At 39.4% G+C, this 17,989-nt stretch overlaps 1 protein-coding gene across 1 annotated transcript in view; it reads left to right on the top strand.

Moving 5' to 3' along the window:
• Positions 1–17,989, top strand: part of LOC129857370 (cGMP-dependent protein kinase 1-like) — a 45,323-nt gene that overhangs the window by 8,611 nt on the left and 18,723 nt on the right. Inside the window, exons 2-4 of the mRNA XM_055925549.1 lie at positions 3,962–4,025; positions 10,315–10,392; positions 11,484–11,578. Coding sequence (XP_055781524.1) covers positions 3,962–4,025; positions 10,315–10,392; positions 11,484–11,578 — 237 coding nt within the window. The remainder of the gene's footprint in view (positions 1–3,961; positions 4,026–10,314; positions 10,393–11,483; positions 11,579–17,989) is intronic.

The following is a 17,989-nucleotide window of genomic DNA, read 5'->3' as shown; positions in this document are numbered from 1 at the left end:
CTGAATCATGAATGAGAACATCAGCTGTTCCGGATGACTGTGATCATGCTCTACGTAGCCAATGTGAGTAAGACCTTTAACCCTTGAATACATTACACGTTTGCATTTCCTGCTGTACAGGAAAATTCTCAGCAACAAAAAGTTATCCAATTAAGATCCGACATCTGTAAGTCACATACAGTAAGTGCACCACGACATTGCTCTCTCTCTCTCACTCTGATGTGTGTGCATCTTGCTAGCTGTCACTCAAATGGTAAGGGGCTGAAGCTCATTGGCTAGAACTCAAATTGCAAGGGGGCTGGCCCGGCACAGCTTCCAGAAAAACAGTTGCTTTCAAACTAGGGATTTCGTGACTATTTGAGGTAAGACGGTAATTCTGCTAATAGATTATATGCATGTCTGACCTACACATTGACATATCCAGCCCAAAGTGGGAGGTTTTAAAATTTTTTAGTAGTCGCCAAAGTTCCAGAGCATATCTTTAACAACTGACTCATAGAACAGCTAAATGAGTCTTCAGATATTTTTCCCTTCCACATCACTTAACACACAGACGATCTCTGCTAAACTTAATATCAAAATGTGTATCAGTCTCTCTGAAACTTCAGAACAATGTTTCCAATGTGTTTATAATTGTTACAAATAAACAAAGGATAAAAATATGTTTCAAATTAAACCTGAGATCACTGCATTTAAATATAAATTCAGTATAGGCAACATCCCAGTAGGCAAAATAGGTATAAAATAGATATTTTCCGGACGTTGAAATCAGGTTCATTTTCGGTTCTGAATTAAAGTTGAAGAGACATAACTTACAGATGTTAAAAATATACAAATTTTTTTGGTAATTGATTCTATGGCCAAATTTCAATACATTCTCAATTAAGCATTCATATATTTTTTTATCCATTTAATATAGGAAAGAGGAGCCAACTGAAGATTGCAGCATATGCTATGTATTATTACTCCCATCTGTCACAAAAGTAACTTATGTTAGCTTTTTCAAAAGCTTTTAAACTAGCAGCGATGATATTCAAAGCCGTCCAATTATCATGACTCAGGATATGACCCAGATGCAGACACAGGAGGAAGGCAGTTTGGTTCTCAGAATATTTATTATTACAAAGGAGCAGGCAAAGGGCAGGTCGAGGGCAAGCAATGGTTCGTAATCCGAGTCAATCAGGAACAGAATGGCAGCCAGGCTCAGGACAGGCAGAAATGTCAGAACCGGGAAGACTAGGAAACAAAAACTTGGGAACAGGAGAAACAGGAAACACGCTGGTAAGACCTGACAAAACAAGACGAACTGGCAACAGACAAACAGAAAACGCAGGTATAAATACACAGGGGATAATGTGGAAAGTAGAAGACACCTGGTGGGAGGTGGTGACAAGCACAAGACAGGTGAAACAGATCAGGGTGTGACACTAATTAAGAATATAAACCAACAGACAACTTCAACTACAATAACATTCTCAGTAACAGTTGCATATATCTTTTTCTTGCTATTACCTTGATACGTTAATGTTGATCTACTTAGTTGAATGCACTGACTGTAAGTCTCTCTGGATAAGAGCGTCTGCTGAAAGACCAAAATGTAAATGTAAAAAACAAACATTTGCAAAATATGCTGGGTATTATTCTAATGAGCTTTGTCCCTCAAAAGGTAGATTCATAGACGTCTTTGATCGGAATAAAAAAATAAATAATAATAAAAAAATAAAATAATGAATGTCCGTGGATGTTGAAATTAAGGTTGATCCAGACCACATTAAAAAAAAATGACAGCCGGTCCGGACAGGACCAAAAAAAGACGTCCAAACGATATCTGCTTTGGTCCGTGCTTAATGAAATAGGCCTATATAGTTAAATCATATTGAAATCAATTTCATGCTCAATCAATTAAATACAATTTTGTCAATTTTGCTACTTTCTATAATATTTGCCTCACAGTATTTCATAATGTGTATCAACATGTGCGCAATGATGTGCCAAGCCGCCTCAATATTTGTAGCCATATAGGTGATAAATGATATCTCTCTAGGAGCTGATCCGTCGCCAGTTTTGTGGAATAATTCTAATATAAAGGTAAGGTCAGAGAGCAGCACTGCCTTTCTTTTGATCCTATCAGTATCGACCCATTCTCCAATGACGCAATAACCAAACGTTCTCCATGGTTGGTGTTTTGGGAATTTGCATTGTTAACACTCATAAACTTAAAGTAATTGCCCACTGTTTCCAGATTTCTATGAAATATGACCTGTAATTACTTACAATATGAGTGAAATAGTTATATTAAAGGTGCACTATGCAGAAATCAGAAATTTCCTGGTTTCTAAGATTCTAATAGTTCACCTAATTTCAGTTTATGTGACAAAACAAGCAAGTATAGTGTAGAGAGTCATTGTACCATCTAAACCGCTGTGAAATATATTTTCCATAACCCAAAATATTGTATTTTCAGCTGTTTGAAGCTGGTGTACAAAACGAAAGTTAAAGACGTAAAAACTAAACTTGAGACGGAAGCATAGTAATAGTACCGATCTAGCGCTTCTTAGACTTGCTTTCAATGAGTGACAGATCTATAACTCACATTTCTATGTGAATTTGATCAGGTAGCCCAAAAAGTTACATATTGCCGCTTTAAGTATGTTAAAAAACAGCTTCTCTGTGTTGGAATGGTGTGGTCATACCCCAACAACAGAATGGTGTGGGCGTATATCGGCCATGAAAAATGGCCAGCCCATCCTTCTTTAGACCGCTGATAGGCCAGCCCATCCTTCTCAGGGAGATGACATCATGTTCTATGAGGAAATAGCAAGCATTTTTTAAACAGGCTGTTTGATAAACACATTTGTGGTGTGTTTTTTTTGCTTTGGCTACAAATATGAGTATAGGACGAGTCAATAACATTATATGGATTTGAGTCAACAAAATATGAACTTTTAAAAGTGAGATTTTCACTGGGCAGTTACTTTAAGTGCCATCACTATCGGCAAACCTGTCCCTGGCATGTCGGCTGCTTTTCATCATTCCCATTCAATTAGAGATTGATTACACCTGGGTAACCCAGATATCCATCCAATCAATTATCTTAATTGATCTATTAAGGGCCGGGAGGAGTGAAAATCAGCAGCACTCAAGATCAGACGGTTCACATTCACATCTAAGAAGACTGGAGGCTAAGCTATGTGCATGTACATCTTCACATACACACCATCCTATTCCACTGTAACAGTTTTTAACCTAACTTGCAAAGAACACGATAGAATTAAACATTTTATTACAACCCAATTAAGTTTTTAGATAGAGGACTGTCCATAACACATGCTTTTTGTTTGCGCTGATTGTTTCATGGCTCGGTCACATTTCCCATAGTAATGAGCCATGTGACCAGCAATTTTCTGGCCGGGGTCCATGTAGGAAATTCTGCACCATGAGTCAGTGCTGAGGCGAGATGGTTCAGATTACTGTAATAAAGCATGGGAAATGAGAGGGGGGGGAAGATGGAGAAACAGAGAGATGATATGGGGAGATAAAGGCCTTTGTTCCAATGCCTGGGTTATTTGCTTTCTCCTCTGATAAGCATTGGTCCATTTTCTTTAGTCCATGACGATAACGAGCAAATAGGATTCAGAGGACTGCCAGGAAACGCACAGAACAAACATCCTTTTCAATGTCAGTCAGTGTGTGTGTGTGTGTGTATATACTGTACATACAGAATAGCAGTGTATTTATATAAAGTTTATTTCTGGAATATACATTATCCAAAAAGATGTAAACTGAGAGAGCGTGATGAACAGAAACTCTTTTCAGGTTAACCTATTGACTATGTAGCTGCCGATATATCATTACGTTCAGATCAATGTGTCTATTAGCGTCAACACCCTGTAATTTCCAATACATTGTGAATCTCTATTCTTGCTTCTACACTGACTTTCTGACTATTTTCTTCCTGCAGCGTTCCGACGTTTCATGAACTTCCGGAGGAGATTCTAAGCAAGCTCGCTGATGTCCTTGAAGAGGTAGGTCCTCTGTTGAAAGGCTGTGATGAACACAAAGGTGTTTGCCAAGGCTACACATTTCTATGGAGACAACAGTGTGTTACTTGAATGGAGAATAAATAACTATTGATGGGGATGATGTTCTCACTATGCTGGAGGCAGGTTTGAGAGTTCTGAACAACTAGGTATTCTGGATGCATGATATGATGTTGATATACTGCATACGATAAAATGTACTTTATTGTCCATTTACATGGAAAATCCTTCTGTGATGTCAGCATACAAATACCAAACACAATACAATATATTACGTGCAGTACGGAAAACTGTAAGGTTAGTACACAAGTCACACATTTACATTTCCACATATTCAGTCTCTGTAGCCTATTGTCCGACCATGTATTGGGCCTGCATCTGTCGTATGTCCCACTGTTCAGCCGCCCGATGGCTGATGTAATGAAACTTGACTTGCTCTTATCCTTACTGAACATTCTCCTTCCGGAGGGCAGCAGCTGAAAACATTGGGCAAGATTGTGTGTGGGGTCCTCTATGATGCGTTTGGCCTTGTCCCTTGCCTGTTTATCATAGAGGCACAGAAGCCCCCTGCACTGCAGCCCGCAGAGCTTGGACCCCAGGTTCACAGTCCACCTGAGGATATCCTTATTAGCCACCGACAGCCCACCGTAGCAGACCAGGAAACAGAAAGTCAGCACACTCTCTATATGGCAGGTGTAGTAGTTGGAGAGTATCTGGGTGTTGACAGTCAGTTGTCTCAGTCTGTGCAGGAGGTAGAGTCGTTGTTGGCATATTTTATTGATGTTGTGAGTGTTGGCATTAAAAGAGAGTGTGCTGTCCATAATGGTTCCCAGGTACTTAAAACTCCCCACTCTCTATGGCTGTTCACCCCCCAGGACTAGGTGGTTCACTGGGTCTGTCTTCCTCCAGAAATCAATGAGCATAAATTGTCTTTTGTTGATGTTGAGTATGAGGTAGATGTTATTGCACCAGTCATGAACCCTGTTTACTCCTGTTTGAAAATGCAGTGTGTCAGGGCCTCCCGAGTGGCGCAGAGGTCTAAGGCACTGCATTGCAGTGCTTGAGGTGTCACTACAGACCCGAGTTCGATCCCAGACTGTGTCACAGCCAGCCGTTACCGGGAGACCCATGAGTCGGTGCACAATTGGCCCAGCATCATCTGGGTTAGGGGAGGGTTTGGGATTTCCTTGTCCCATCACACTCTAGCAACTTCTTGTGGCAGGCCGGGTGCCTGCATGCTGACACATTGGTGCGGCTGGCTTATGGGTTAAGCGAGCAGTGTGTCAAGAAGCAGTGCGGCTTGGGTTGTGTTTCGGAGGAAGCATGACTCTCGACCTTCGCCTCTCCTGAGTCTGTAGGGGAGTTGCAGCGATGGGACAAGACTGTAACTACCAATTGGATATAATGAAATTGGGGAGAAAAAAGGGGTAAAAGTACACCCCAAAAATATGCATTGTGTGTCATAACACGGCACTAGCCATATCCACCCGCCCACCGCCTAGTACTGCCTCTTAGGGACCTTGTTGCATTACTCTCTTTGCACTCTTCACGGTACTACTGGACAGTTATTGCTTTGCAAAGTCTGATTAAGTACATTATTCAGTGGTACATGTCTACCTCGGTAACCTCATTGCTGCTATCCCAGTATTTCAGTTGCATGCCTCCTTGCACTTTCAATTTGCCCATTTATACTTGCCATTTGCCTTCATTGCACATGTATACATCCCACTTAGTAATATACATTGTACTTAAATGTATCTCTGGTAAATTTTTTGTACTCTTTTATATGCACTTCTGGTCTAATGCTAACTGCATTTCGTTGTACTGTACTTGTACTTGTTCAATGAAAATAAAGTTTAATCTAATCTAATAATGCAACAACACATACAATTGAAATGGAATTCAAATTCTTGAAAGAGTCATTTAAATTCTTGAAGGATTCTCTTTGTTCAAATACTTCAGATCATCACTTCTTCGTCAGAGTGATTTTTATACCTGTTCTCTGGCTTTATCTGTATTGCTCATATTATCACAAACAAATTACTAGGGTAGTGAATTGATGACAGCTTCAGCTGTAAGCTAGCAAGGAAAGCAACCGGTATCTTCTTACAGTGTAAAGTGTTCTAGCCTGTAATGGAGATTGTTTTGCAAACAGTAATTAACAGCTGCAACATTTCAACATGCCATGTTGTGTTATTCAAGTGTGTTAAAACTTCTTATGGCTGCAGCCCGACACCGGTACACTTATGACAACATCCAGCTCAAGTGCAGGGCGCCAAATTCAAAATATATATTTTTTAAATATTTAACTTTCACACATTAACAAGTCCAAGACACCAGATGAAAGGTGCACATCTTGTGAATCAAGCCAACATGTCCGGTTTTTAAAATGTTTTACAGGGAAGACACAATATGTAAATCTATTAGCTAATCACGTTAGCAAAAGACACCAATATTCTTACTCCATCAGTTTATGACTCCATCAGTAGCTATCACAAATTCGGCCAAATAAAGATAAAAATAGCCACTAACCAAGAAACAACCTCATCAGATGACAGTCTGATAACATATTTATTGTATAGCATGTTTTTTTCAAAAAATTTGCATATTTCAGGTATAATTTATAGTTTACATTTCAGCTACAATCAGAAATTGCACCGAAAGCAGCCATAATATTTACAGACACCAACGTCAAATACCTAATTACTCATCATAAAACATTTCTGAAAAATACATAGTGTACAGCAATTGAAAGACAGGCATCTTGTGATTCTAGACAATATTTCCGATTTATTAAATGTTTTACAGCGCAAATAAAATGTAGCGTGATATTAGCATAGCCACAATAGCCAGAAACACTTGGGCGCCCACGACCAGTCAACATGCACGACAGATATTAGAAATAGCATCATAAAATGTTTCTTACTTTTGGTGATCTACCGTCAGAATGTTGGATAAGGTGTCCTTTTTTCAGAATAGTCGTTGTTTTGATCTGGAACGGCAAATATCCCTCTTCATTTACCATGGGCACTTGCCAAGTGATACAGATTACTCCAACGTCAACAAAGTTAGAAAACGGAACACGGCAAAACTCCCGAAAAAGTTTCAATAATCTGATTAAACTATATTGAAAAAACATACGTTACGATGATATGGTGACATGTATCAAATCAAATCTAAGACGGAGATGTTCGTATTTCATAACGACAGCTAAACAGAAGCCATTTCAATGTCCTCTTTCGCGCGCTCCAGAAACAGGAAATGAACGGTTACGTCAAACAAAGACCTTTTATTCCACCTCTGACCAAGATAGACACAAAATTTCTTCTCTCACCGCATCTTGACAACCAGGGGAAGGCGTAGGAAGTGTTTGTAGACTCCTACGTCACACGCGCATGTATAGGCATGCAGTTGAACAGAGCATAGATTTCTGACATTTCACTTCCTGGTCAGGAAAAGTGCTGCAGAAGGATTTCTGTTTCACTCAGAGAAATAATTCAAACGTTTTTAGAAACTAAAGAGTGTTTTCTATCCAATTGTAATAATAATATACATATTGTACGAGCAAGAATTGAGTACGACGCCGTTTGAAATGGGCACATATTTTCTGGCTACTCAATACGCCCCCTGCAGCCATAACAGGTTTAACTTCTGTGCAGCATGAGGGGTGAGCTAACATGATGCAGCCCAGACTCCCAGTGAGTGAAGTGTTTCCTCGGGACAGGCTTGAGCTAGCAATGAGTAAGTGGGGCAGGCATGGTGCTCTCGTGCTATAAGGGGACATCAGATGCGCTGATAGGCAGACTTGATCCTCTCTCAATCAGTAGACAACGTGAGACACATTTTATAGAAGTTCCGAAAGTTAAAAAAAATACTAGTACCGAACCGTTTTTCATGTTCTAGTGTAAAAAAAGTACCAAAGTGTTGGTATATCGTGCAACGCTAGTTCATTTTAGCTATAATGTTTTGGTAACACTTTATTCGGATAGTCCATCTGTAGATGCTTTAGTAGCATTTCAACTAACTATCTACTAACCCTAGTTATAACATTAACCCTTATCCTAACCCTAAACTTAATCCTTACCCTAGCATTAACCCTAACCTTAATCCTTACCATAACCCTTATTCTAAACCTAACCCTAACTCTAAATGTATCCTCAGTAAGCAGTTGCTTATCAACATATCATTTGTTGATAGTATGACCATCTGTAGAGCATCTTTGAGCAATCTTTTTCAGCATGCTAATCCTAGTAAAAAGACTTTAAAGTACTATCTGTACTTTACTATGTATATGTTGGACAACTTTTACTTTTACTTCACTACCTTCCTAAAGAAAATACTGTACTCCATACATTTTACCTGACACTCAAAAGTACTTGTTACCTTTTGAATACGTAGCGGGACCAAAAAATGGTCCAATTCACACACTTATCAAGAGAACATCCCTGGTCATCTCTACTGCCTCTGATCTGGCGGAATCACTAAACACAAATGATTTGTTTGTACATTATGTCGGAGTGTTGGAGTGTGCCGCTGGCTATCCATATATAGAAATAATACAAAAATGGTGCCGTATGGTTTGCTTAATATAAGGAATTTTTAATTAGTTATACTTTTACTTTTACAATTGATACTTAAGTATGTTTTGGCAATTAAATTTACTTTTGATACTTAAATATATTTAAAACCAAATACTTAACTTTTACTCAAGTAGTATTTTACTGGGTGACTTCTCTATTAAGGTATCTTTACCTTTACTCAAGTATGACAATTGGGTACTACCGTGGTAAAATAAAACAATGGGCTAAAAAAGAACAGACCATCTGACCAACGTTTGGGACATACACTGACTGTCAAACACAATCAAAAACAACGATAATAACATGTTAACAACATGTTTGTGAGCGCCCCTCTGCGTCATTCAATACTCTTTTGTGTTCACCATAGTACTGTCAATCAGGTGCGGTCATCTTTCTCTCACTCTCTCTCTCTCTCTGACTCTCTCTCTCGTTCCACTCTGACTCTCTCTCTCGTTCCTCTCTGACTCTCTCTCTCGTTCCACTCTGACTCTCTCTCTCGTTCCTCTCTGACTCTCTCTCTCGTTCCACTCTGACTCTCTCTCTCGTTCCACTCTGACTCTCTCTCTCGTTCCTCTCTGACTCTCTCTCTCGTTCCACTCTGACTCTCTCTCTCGTTCCTCTCTGACTCTCTCTCTCGTTCCACTCTGACTCTCTCTCTCGTTCCACTCTGACTCCCTCATACAGATAACATACAGAGTCACTGCCATGGACTAAAGTACATAAAATAGTATAATTTGAAAGAGGAAATACACAAGGGTATTGTGTATTTTGTGACTGAGGAAAATGTCTCTATTTTCTTGTGTAAATCAAAACAAATCAAAATTTATTAGACACATGTGTCAAGTGTCAGTTGTGCAGAGGTGAGGACGGAGTCAGGCGCAGGACACAGAACTGAGTAAAATAACGTACTTTACTCTGAAAAAATAAACAGCCAATGAATCCACGCAGGGGTAACAAACCCTAGCACAAAAGACTAACACATAACCAGGAACAATCACGCACAAAGATAATGAGAACCAGAGGGTTAAATAGGGAAATAATAATAACGTAATGGGAACCAGGTGTGTACAATCAAGACATAACAAATGGAAACAGAGACGTGGATCGGTGGCAGCTAGAAAGCCGGTGACGACGGCTGCCGAACGCCGCCCGAACAAGGAGAGGCACCGACTTTGGCGGAAGTCGTGACAATCTGGTAAATGGTGTCACCATAGTCAAGGACTGGCAGGAAAGTTGACTGTACAATCTGCTTCCTGCTATTTCTAAGAAAGAAGCCCTCTATAAATTGTTGCTTTTTAACTAGCACATCCGTATGTTTCTTAAACATTAAATCTTTGTCAATCCAATTGCCCAGATATTTATAGACAGGAACCCGATCGATGGGAGAACCATCCAATTAATAAATACATAGTCCATCTGAAACATTTTGGTGAGAATTAGAGAACAATGTATTTAGTGTTGCCCGCAAATACAAGTTTTAAACCAACCTAGGCTTTCTGTAAGGCAACAAGATCAGATTGAAGCTCTAACATAACTAAGATCCAATCCAGAGGAAAAACATTTTCACCAAGGCAAGGTGTCCAAAGTGTCTCACCCATGGGGCGATAGGGTGTATTAGACAGAGGGAGTGGAGAGAGGTGTCTCGGTGACTCATCCTTCTCATTTCTCTTCCCCTCTCTCCTCTTTCATTACAGACACACTATGAGGATGGAGAGTACATCATAAGACAGGGAGCCACAGGAGACACCTTCTTTATCATCAGTAAGGGAATGGTGAGACCGTCATCATCCTCATTGTTATCATTGTCATTATTATTAAGACCATCTTTAATGAAAAACATGGGTTGTCACTGCTACGATCATCATCATCATTAACATAATTAGAAAGCAAATCATCAGACACCGTAATATTGATCAACCAGTCAGGTGTTGTGTGGTCTGGTGCAGTACTGAAAGTGGTTAGAGATGGTGGTAGAGATCCAGAGCTCTCAGCAAGACATGTCACCTTCTGTCCCAGCCAAGGAGCCAAATAAGGTCAAGAACTCACCCTATTCAAATTATCAAGATGTACTGTATCTGTCTGTCTCAACTAGTAGAACAAACATATCTCTGTGTCTCTGTGTCTCTGTGTCTCTGTGTCTCTGTGTCTCTGTGTCTCTCTGTCTCTCTGTCTCTCTGTCTCTCTGTCTCTCTGTCTCTCTGTATCTCTGTCTCTCTGTCTCTGTGTCTCTCTGTCTCTCTGTCTCTCTGTCTCTCTGTCCCTCATTATCCTTCCCTGTTCACATTTGTCTATCCTTCTCTCTCTCAATCCCTCTGTTTCTTTTCTTGGCTCTTCCTTTCCCTTTCTGTCCTCCAGATCATATTACAAGTTGAATTATTGCTCTGTCCTTTAGATTTATTCAGAGTGATTATGTATTTCTGGAGGACGTGATGTCATACCTGAATACAACAGGCTAATGAATAAAGATAGAAGCCTTAATTAAGCCAAACGACCTTCTATATCTTTACTGCTGGACATCCATTGCTCAGTTGTCAGCTAGCTAATGACCTGGTCAGTGGCTCCTCACAGACCATAGCACCAAGATGTCCATATAAAATGTAGAAGGATTTAGCATGCACAGAGATGTCCATCATCCCTGCTCTTCATCAGCCTCACTCTGATGTTTAATAATGCAGTGATTAGTGAGCCATACAGTTACAGAAATGTACATTACAGAAGGCTTTTATGTACAGTTTAGCGCACGGCTTATCACAGTACAGTGATGGCTGAGATTGAGTCTGTCCCATAGGTTCCTTCTCTCGGAATGTGTGATTGCTCACTCCCCCTCATGGATTTAAACTGGTACCCCCACCCCTGTGTCCAGGTGAATATGACCAGGGAAAACAAGTCCAACGGGGATCCTGTCTACCTCCGCAGCATGGGGAAAGGAGACTGGTTTGGAGAGAAGGCCCTGCAGGGGTAAGACTGATAAACCCTCTACCTGCACCTCTCTCTCCCTCTCCTTGCCCTCCTCTCTTCTCTATCTTTCTCTTTACCTACCTCCCTCCCTCTCTTTCCTTAATCTATCTTTCTTTCTCTCTCTACCTCTACCCTCTGTCGCTCCCTTTCAATCTTTTTCCCTCTTCCCCCTTGACAGCTGCTCTCTGGCAATGAATGCTAAGAGATGTATTATTTCAGAATTGTGACTAGAATGCATGTTGTGTGCATTCTCCGCATGAACCACATGCATCTCATGGATCTCCCTCCTGACACAATTTGAAGTGCCTTGAGAACCAAATCTATTGGCACCCTTGCACTATTGTCACCCTCTGTTTTTTTCAGAATGTTCTGTTTTTTCTTTTCAAAACTAGTTAAATGGCATTTTTACTCTAGGCACATGTAACTTACCACAGGTAAGGTAAATGAGAATCATTGCCTCCAACCAAATTAATTAGAATTTTGAATTGTTTTTTCTTGATCCTGTAGAGTTGTAAACACCAAAAGTGTTCAATTTAATCTTATTTTAGAATAAATAAACAGTGAAATAGTGAATAGCAAAGAAAATTGCACCGACTCTTTTGGACTGCTGCTATGCACACTCACTGGACTCTATCCACACACTCAAACATCCTACACTGACACTCCAACACACACACACACACACACACACACACACACACACACACACACACACACACACACACACACACACACACACACACACACACATGCTCACAAACACAAAACTTTGCCTTAATGACAGCTTTGCAGACTCTTGGAATTTTCTCAACCAGCTTCATGAAGTAGTCACCTGGATGCGTTTGAGCCAGTCATTTGTTTTGTGACCAAGTCCATATTATGGCAAGAATAGCTCAAATAAGGAAAGGGAAACAACAATCCAACATTACTTTAAGACATGAAGATCAGTCAATCCAAAAAATTTCAAGAACTTTAAATGTTTCTCAAAGTGCAGTCACAAAAACCATCAAGCGCTATGATGAAACAGGCTCTCATGAGGACCGCCACAGAAAATGAAGACCCAGAGTTACCTCTGCTGCAGAGGATAAGTTTATTAGAGTTTACCAGCTTCAGAAATAGGCAATTAACTACACCTCAGATTACAGCCCAAATAAATGCTTCACAGAGTTCAAGTAACAGACACATCTCAACATCAACTGTTAAGAGGAGACTGTGTGAAACCAATACTAAAGGACACCAATAAGAAGAAGAGACTTGCTTGGGCCAAGAAACATGAGCAATAGACATTAGACTGGTGGAAATCTGTCCTTTGTTCTGATGAGTCCACATTTGAGATTTTTTGGTCCCAACCGTTGTGTCTTTGTGAGAAGCAGAGTAGGTGAACGGATGATCTCCACGTGTGTGGTTCCCACCGTGATGCATGGAGGAGGAGGAGTGATGGTGTGGGGGTGCTTAGCTGGTGACACCGTCTGTGTTTTATTTAGAATTCAAGGCACACTTGACTAACATGGCTACCACAGCATTCTGCAGCGATATGCCATCCCATATGGTTTGCGCTTAGGGGGACTATCATTTGTTTTTCAACAGCACAATGACCCAAAACACACCTCCAGTCTGTGTAAGGGCTATTTGACCAAGAAGGAGAGTGCTGAGTGCTGCATCAGATGTCCTGGCCTCCACAGTCGCCCAACCTCAACCCAATTGAGATGTTTGGGATGAGTTGGAACACAGTGTGAAGGAAAAGCAGCCAACAAGTGCTCAACATATGTGAGAACTCCTTCATGACTGTTGGAAAAGCATTCCAGGTGACTACCTCATCAAGCTGGATGAGAGAATGTCAAGAGTGTGCAAAGCTGTCATCGAGTCAAAGGGTGGCTACTTTGAAGATTCTAAAATCTAAATTATATTTTGATTTGTTGTAACGGCCGTTGTAAGGAGGAGACCAAGATGCAGCGTGGTATATGTACATTCTTCTTTATTCTAAGAATGAACACTGAACAAAACTAACAAAATAACAAAACGAACCATGAAGCTATATAAATGAGTGCTGAACAGGCAACTACACATAGACAAGAACCCACGAACACAAAAGGGAAAATGGCTACCTAAATATGATCCCCAATCAGAGACAACGATAAACAGCTGCCTCTGATTGGGAACCATATCCGGCCACCATAAACCTACACATCACCTAGACCTACATAACCTAGGCTTACAAAAACCCTAGACAATACCAAACTAGCATACCCACCCTAGTCACACCCTGACCTAACCAAAATAATTAAGAAAACATAGATAACTAAGGTGAGGGCGTGACATTTGTTTAACTCTTTTTTGGTTACTGCATGATTCATATGTGTTATTTCATAGTTTTGATGTCTTCACTATTATTCTACAATGTATAAAATAGTCAAAATATAGAAAAACACAGGAATGAGTAGTTGTGTCCAAACTTTTGACTGGTATTGTATATTTGACCTTACTGCTATTAGCCCATACAAATGCATTTAATAGTAGATTCACTACATGGAACAACAGAGAGTCCGCCAAAAAAATCTAAACGAAGTTTGTTCTGTAGTGTGTGTCCTATATCTGAGAGATATTAGAAGGATTGTGGTTGTTAAATCAAATTAGGAGAGACAAACTTATCACACAAGTCAGAGTTATACTTAAAAAAAATTGTTTTATTAACCTATCAACCTTTCTAGGACACACGTTCCGCTAGCGGAACCCCCCCACAACATTCCGCTGAAAAGGCAGCGCGGGAAATTAAAAAATATTCTTTAGAAATACAGTATGTAGCTTTCACACATCAACAAGTCCAATACAGCAAATGAAAGATAAACATCTTGTTAATCTACCCATCGTGTCCGATTTAAAAAATGCTTTACAGCGAAAACACAACATATGATTATGTTAGATCACCACCAAGTTCAAAAAACACAGCCATTTTCCCAGCCAAAGATAGAAGTCACAAAAACAGAAATAGAGATAAAATTAATCACTAATCTTTGATGATCTTCATCAGATGACACTCATAGGACATCATGTTACACAATACATGTATTTTTTGTTCGATAATGTGCATATTTATATCCAAAAATCTTAGTTTACATTGGCGCCATGTTCAGAAATGCCTCCAAAATGTTCGGAGAAATTGCAGAGAGCTACATCTAATAACAGAAATACTCATCATACACTTTGATGAAAGATACATGTTTTACATAGAATTAAAGATACACTTGTTCTTAATGCAACCGCTGTGTCAGATTTAAAAAAGAACTTTTACGGAAAAAGAACACCATGCAATAATCTGAGACGGCGCTCAGATAAAAACAACATTTCTCCGCCATGTTGGAGTCAACAGAAATACGAAATTACATCATAAATATTCCCTTACCTTTGATAATCTTCATCAGAATGCACTCCCAGGAATCCTAGTTCGACAATAAATTGTTGTTTTGTTCGATAATGTAAATTATTTATGTCCAAGTAGCTACTTTTGCTAGCGCGTTTGTACACATATCCAAACGCTCGTGCAAGTCACGCATAACGTCGGATGAAAACTTCAAAAAGTTATATCACAGGTCGAATAAACTTGTCAAACTAAGTAGAGAATCAATCTTCAGGATGTTGTTATCATACATATCCAAGAAAGGAATGCTCCGGTTCCTCCAGCATCGAAGGAATGCTCCGGTTGGAACGTTATTGGATATATGATATATCCAATAACATTCCAACCGGAGCATTCCTTCGTGTCTGTATTAATTATGGAACGCAAGGCGATATCATGTGGAATGCACGTGACCAGGAACTGGCAATCTGCCAGACCACTTACTCATTCCACTCTCATCCGGCCCCACAACACAGTATAAACTTCATTCAACGTTCTACCGACTGTTGACATCTAGTGGAAGTCGTAGGAAGTGCAAACAAATCCATATCTTCCTGGGATTTGAATAGGCGATGAGTTGAAAACACCAGCCTCAGAATTTCCACTTCCTATTTGGAAGTTTGCTGCCATATGAGTTCTGTTATACTCACAGACATAATTCAAACAGTTTTAGAAACTTCAGAGTGTTTTCTATCCAATAGTAATAATATTAATAATAATAATATGCATATATTAGCATCTGGGACAGAGTAGGAGGCAGTTCACTATGTGCACGCAATTAATCCAAAGTGAAAATGCTGCCCCCTATCCCTAAAAAGTTAATAAGGGAGCAGGTCACTACAACACACACATATAAAGTGAATCGATTGAGTGCTCTATGATAATGATGGCTGGTTGACGAATCACCCTCAGATGATTTGTTGAGAGCCCTGAGACAAAGGTACAAATGTCTTTTATATCCAAGATACTCCCCCTTCAGTCTTCATGACAAACAACAGATGTATGGAATGGGTACCAAGATTAAGATTTGTATGAAAGATAGACAGTATCTGCTGTAAAAAGTGTTCTCATTGTGTAGAGACCAGGGTCTGGGCCCAGGATTCATCTCTCCCTGGTACCGTATAGAACAGAAACATTAACTCATGCTATGGAATGCGGTCTCTTTAGGTTTATCACCCAAAGACATCATACATCTTCTGTCAGATTTAAATCTCGCAGAGGCCCATCCTCAGTAGAACATACACAGATGTGTGTTCTAACAACCCTTTATTCTGTTGCATGAAACAACCACTTGATTCAATAACAGTATTATAACATAATCTTGTAGTTTCTCTCACATTCCGCCATTTTGAGAGTCCTCTCAACTTAAAAGGAAATTACAAGATTTAAGAACATTAATTCACATGTAGAAAATACATACATTCTTCATAAAACAAGAAGCATAAAAGCAATAATTCCTTGCATGGGTTCCTGCACCTGACCGGCTGCTATAGCACTGTCTCAGCCTCCTCCCAAGAAACTTAGCACTGTCTCTCATTTCAACCTCCAACACATATTTTAAGCATTCTACCAATTTGTCTGGGGAGGTCATGATAAACAGTCACATGCACAAGCCCATGAAGAAAAACAAAAGATGCATATAGTGTATATGATTCAAGGCAATATCTTCATAGATGGTGAAATCAAATATTTAATGCATAATGCAGTGCATTCCACAATGGAGTTTAATTTTTTTTTAAAAGCTTTAGTTATCTATTACACTCCAATGGATCAGCATGGTGGAAATAACTATTTCCATCCCATTAACTAAAATTAGCATATCTTGTTGGACAAATCCAGGTAGTGACTCCTGGTTTAAGTAAAATGTATTCTATTGGTGCCTAATGAACATGACCCAAGACAAGCATCATGATTCTACTATTACAAGTCAATGCCTATAGATCAAATAGATTAGGATCAGTTTCGCTCTCCGGATCAGAGTTTACCCTCTCCATTCACCAGGGCATGCTGAGAATAGTGTCAACATCTTTATTTCCAACAGCAATCAAAACAATCAATCCATAATACATTAATTGCTTCACTCGTATAGTTATTAACATACTAAACTCAAATCAATCCTTCAGTTTCATTCAGTTTACAAATCATAATCCACATCCAATTAATTATCCTACCAAAATTTAGAATGACATTGCTCAGTGACAGGTCCAATCACTCAAAACCCTCAAAACCCTCAATTTAACACACATCGACATTTGCAGAATGTACATTTATATTCACATACAGTATAATTATCCTATAATTCCAGTATTAACTTTCTTATCATGATTATAATTACAGATCAGTATCCTAATGCATTCTTAATCTAAATTACTATAATTTTAGCAGTGTGTAGACCTCTACAATCAACTTGATACCCCAAAATAAATCATTTGACCAACCCCCACAACACAACATGCCATTGGAACACAGGAGTGGTGGTTGCTGATAATGGGCCTCTGTATGCCTATGTAGATATTCCATAAAAAATCTGCCGTTTCTAGCTACAATAGTCATTTACAACATTAACAATGTGTCTACACTGTATTTCTGATCAATTTTATGTTATTTAATTGGACAAAAAATTGCCTATTCTTCCAAAAACAAGGACAAGTGACCCCAAACGGTAGTGTATGTACATGCAAAGAGCAAACAACAAGCTGCACAAGAACTCACTACTGTAATGGTCCAGGTTACAAAGTGGCTTAGTGACTCAAGTTTGCATCTCAATGTGAAAAAAAAAACAGTCTGCATGTTCCTCACAAAGAGGGCAACTGATGCCACTGAGCCAGATGTCTATGTGTCAGGGGAGAAATTCCAGGTGGTATCCGATTTTAAGTATCTTGGCATCATACTTGATTTCAACCTCTCTTTTAAAAAGCAGGTGAAAAAGGTAACTCAAATAACCAAATTCAACCTAGCAAATTTCTGATATATACAAATGTGTTTGACTACAGAGGTAGCAAAACTGTACTTCAAAT

This window comes from Salvelinus fontinalis, chromosome 1, assembly GCF_029448725.1.
Source record: "Salvelinus fontinalis isolate EN_2023a chromosome 1, ASM2944872v1, whole genome shotgun sequence".
NCBI classification, from domain to species: domain Eukaryota; kingdom Metazoa; phylum Chordata; class Actinopteri; order Salmoniformes; family Salmonidae; genus Salvelinus; species Salvelinus fontinalis.
The sequence above is the reverse complement of the archived record's forward strand: the minus strand, read 5'-3'. Positions and strand labels throughout refer to the sequence as shown.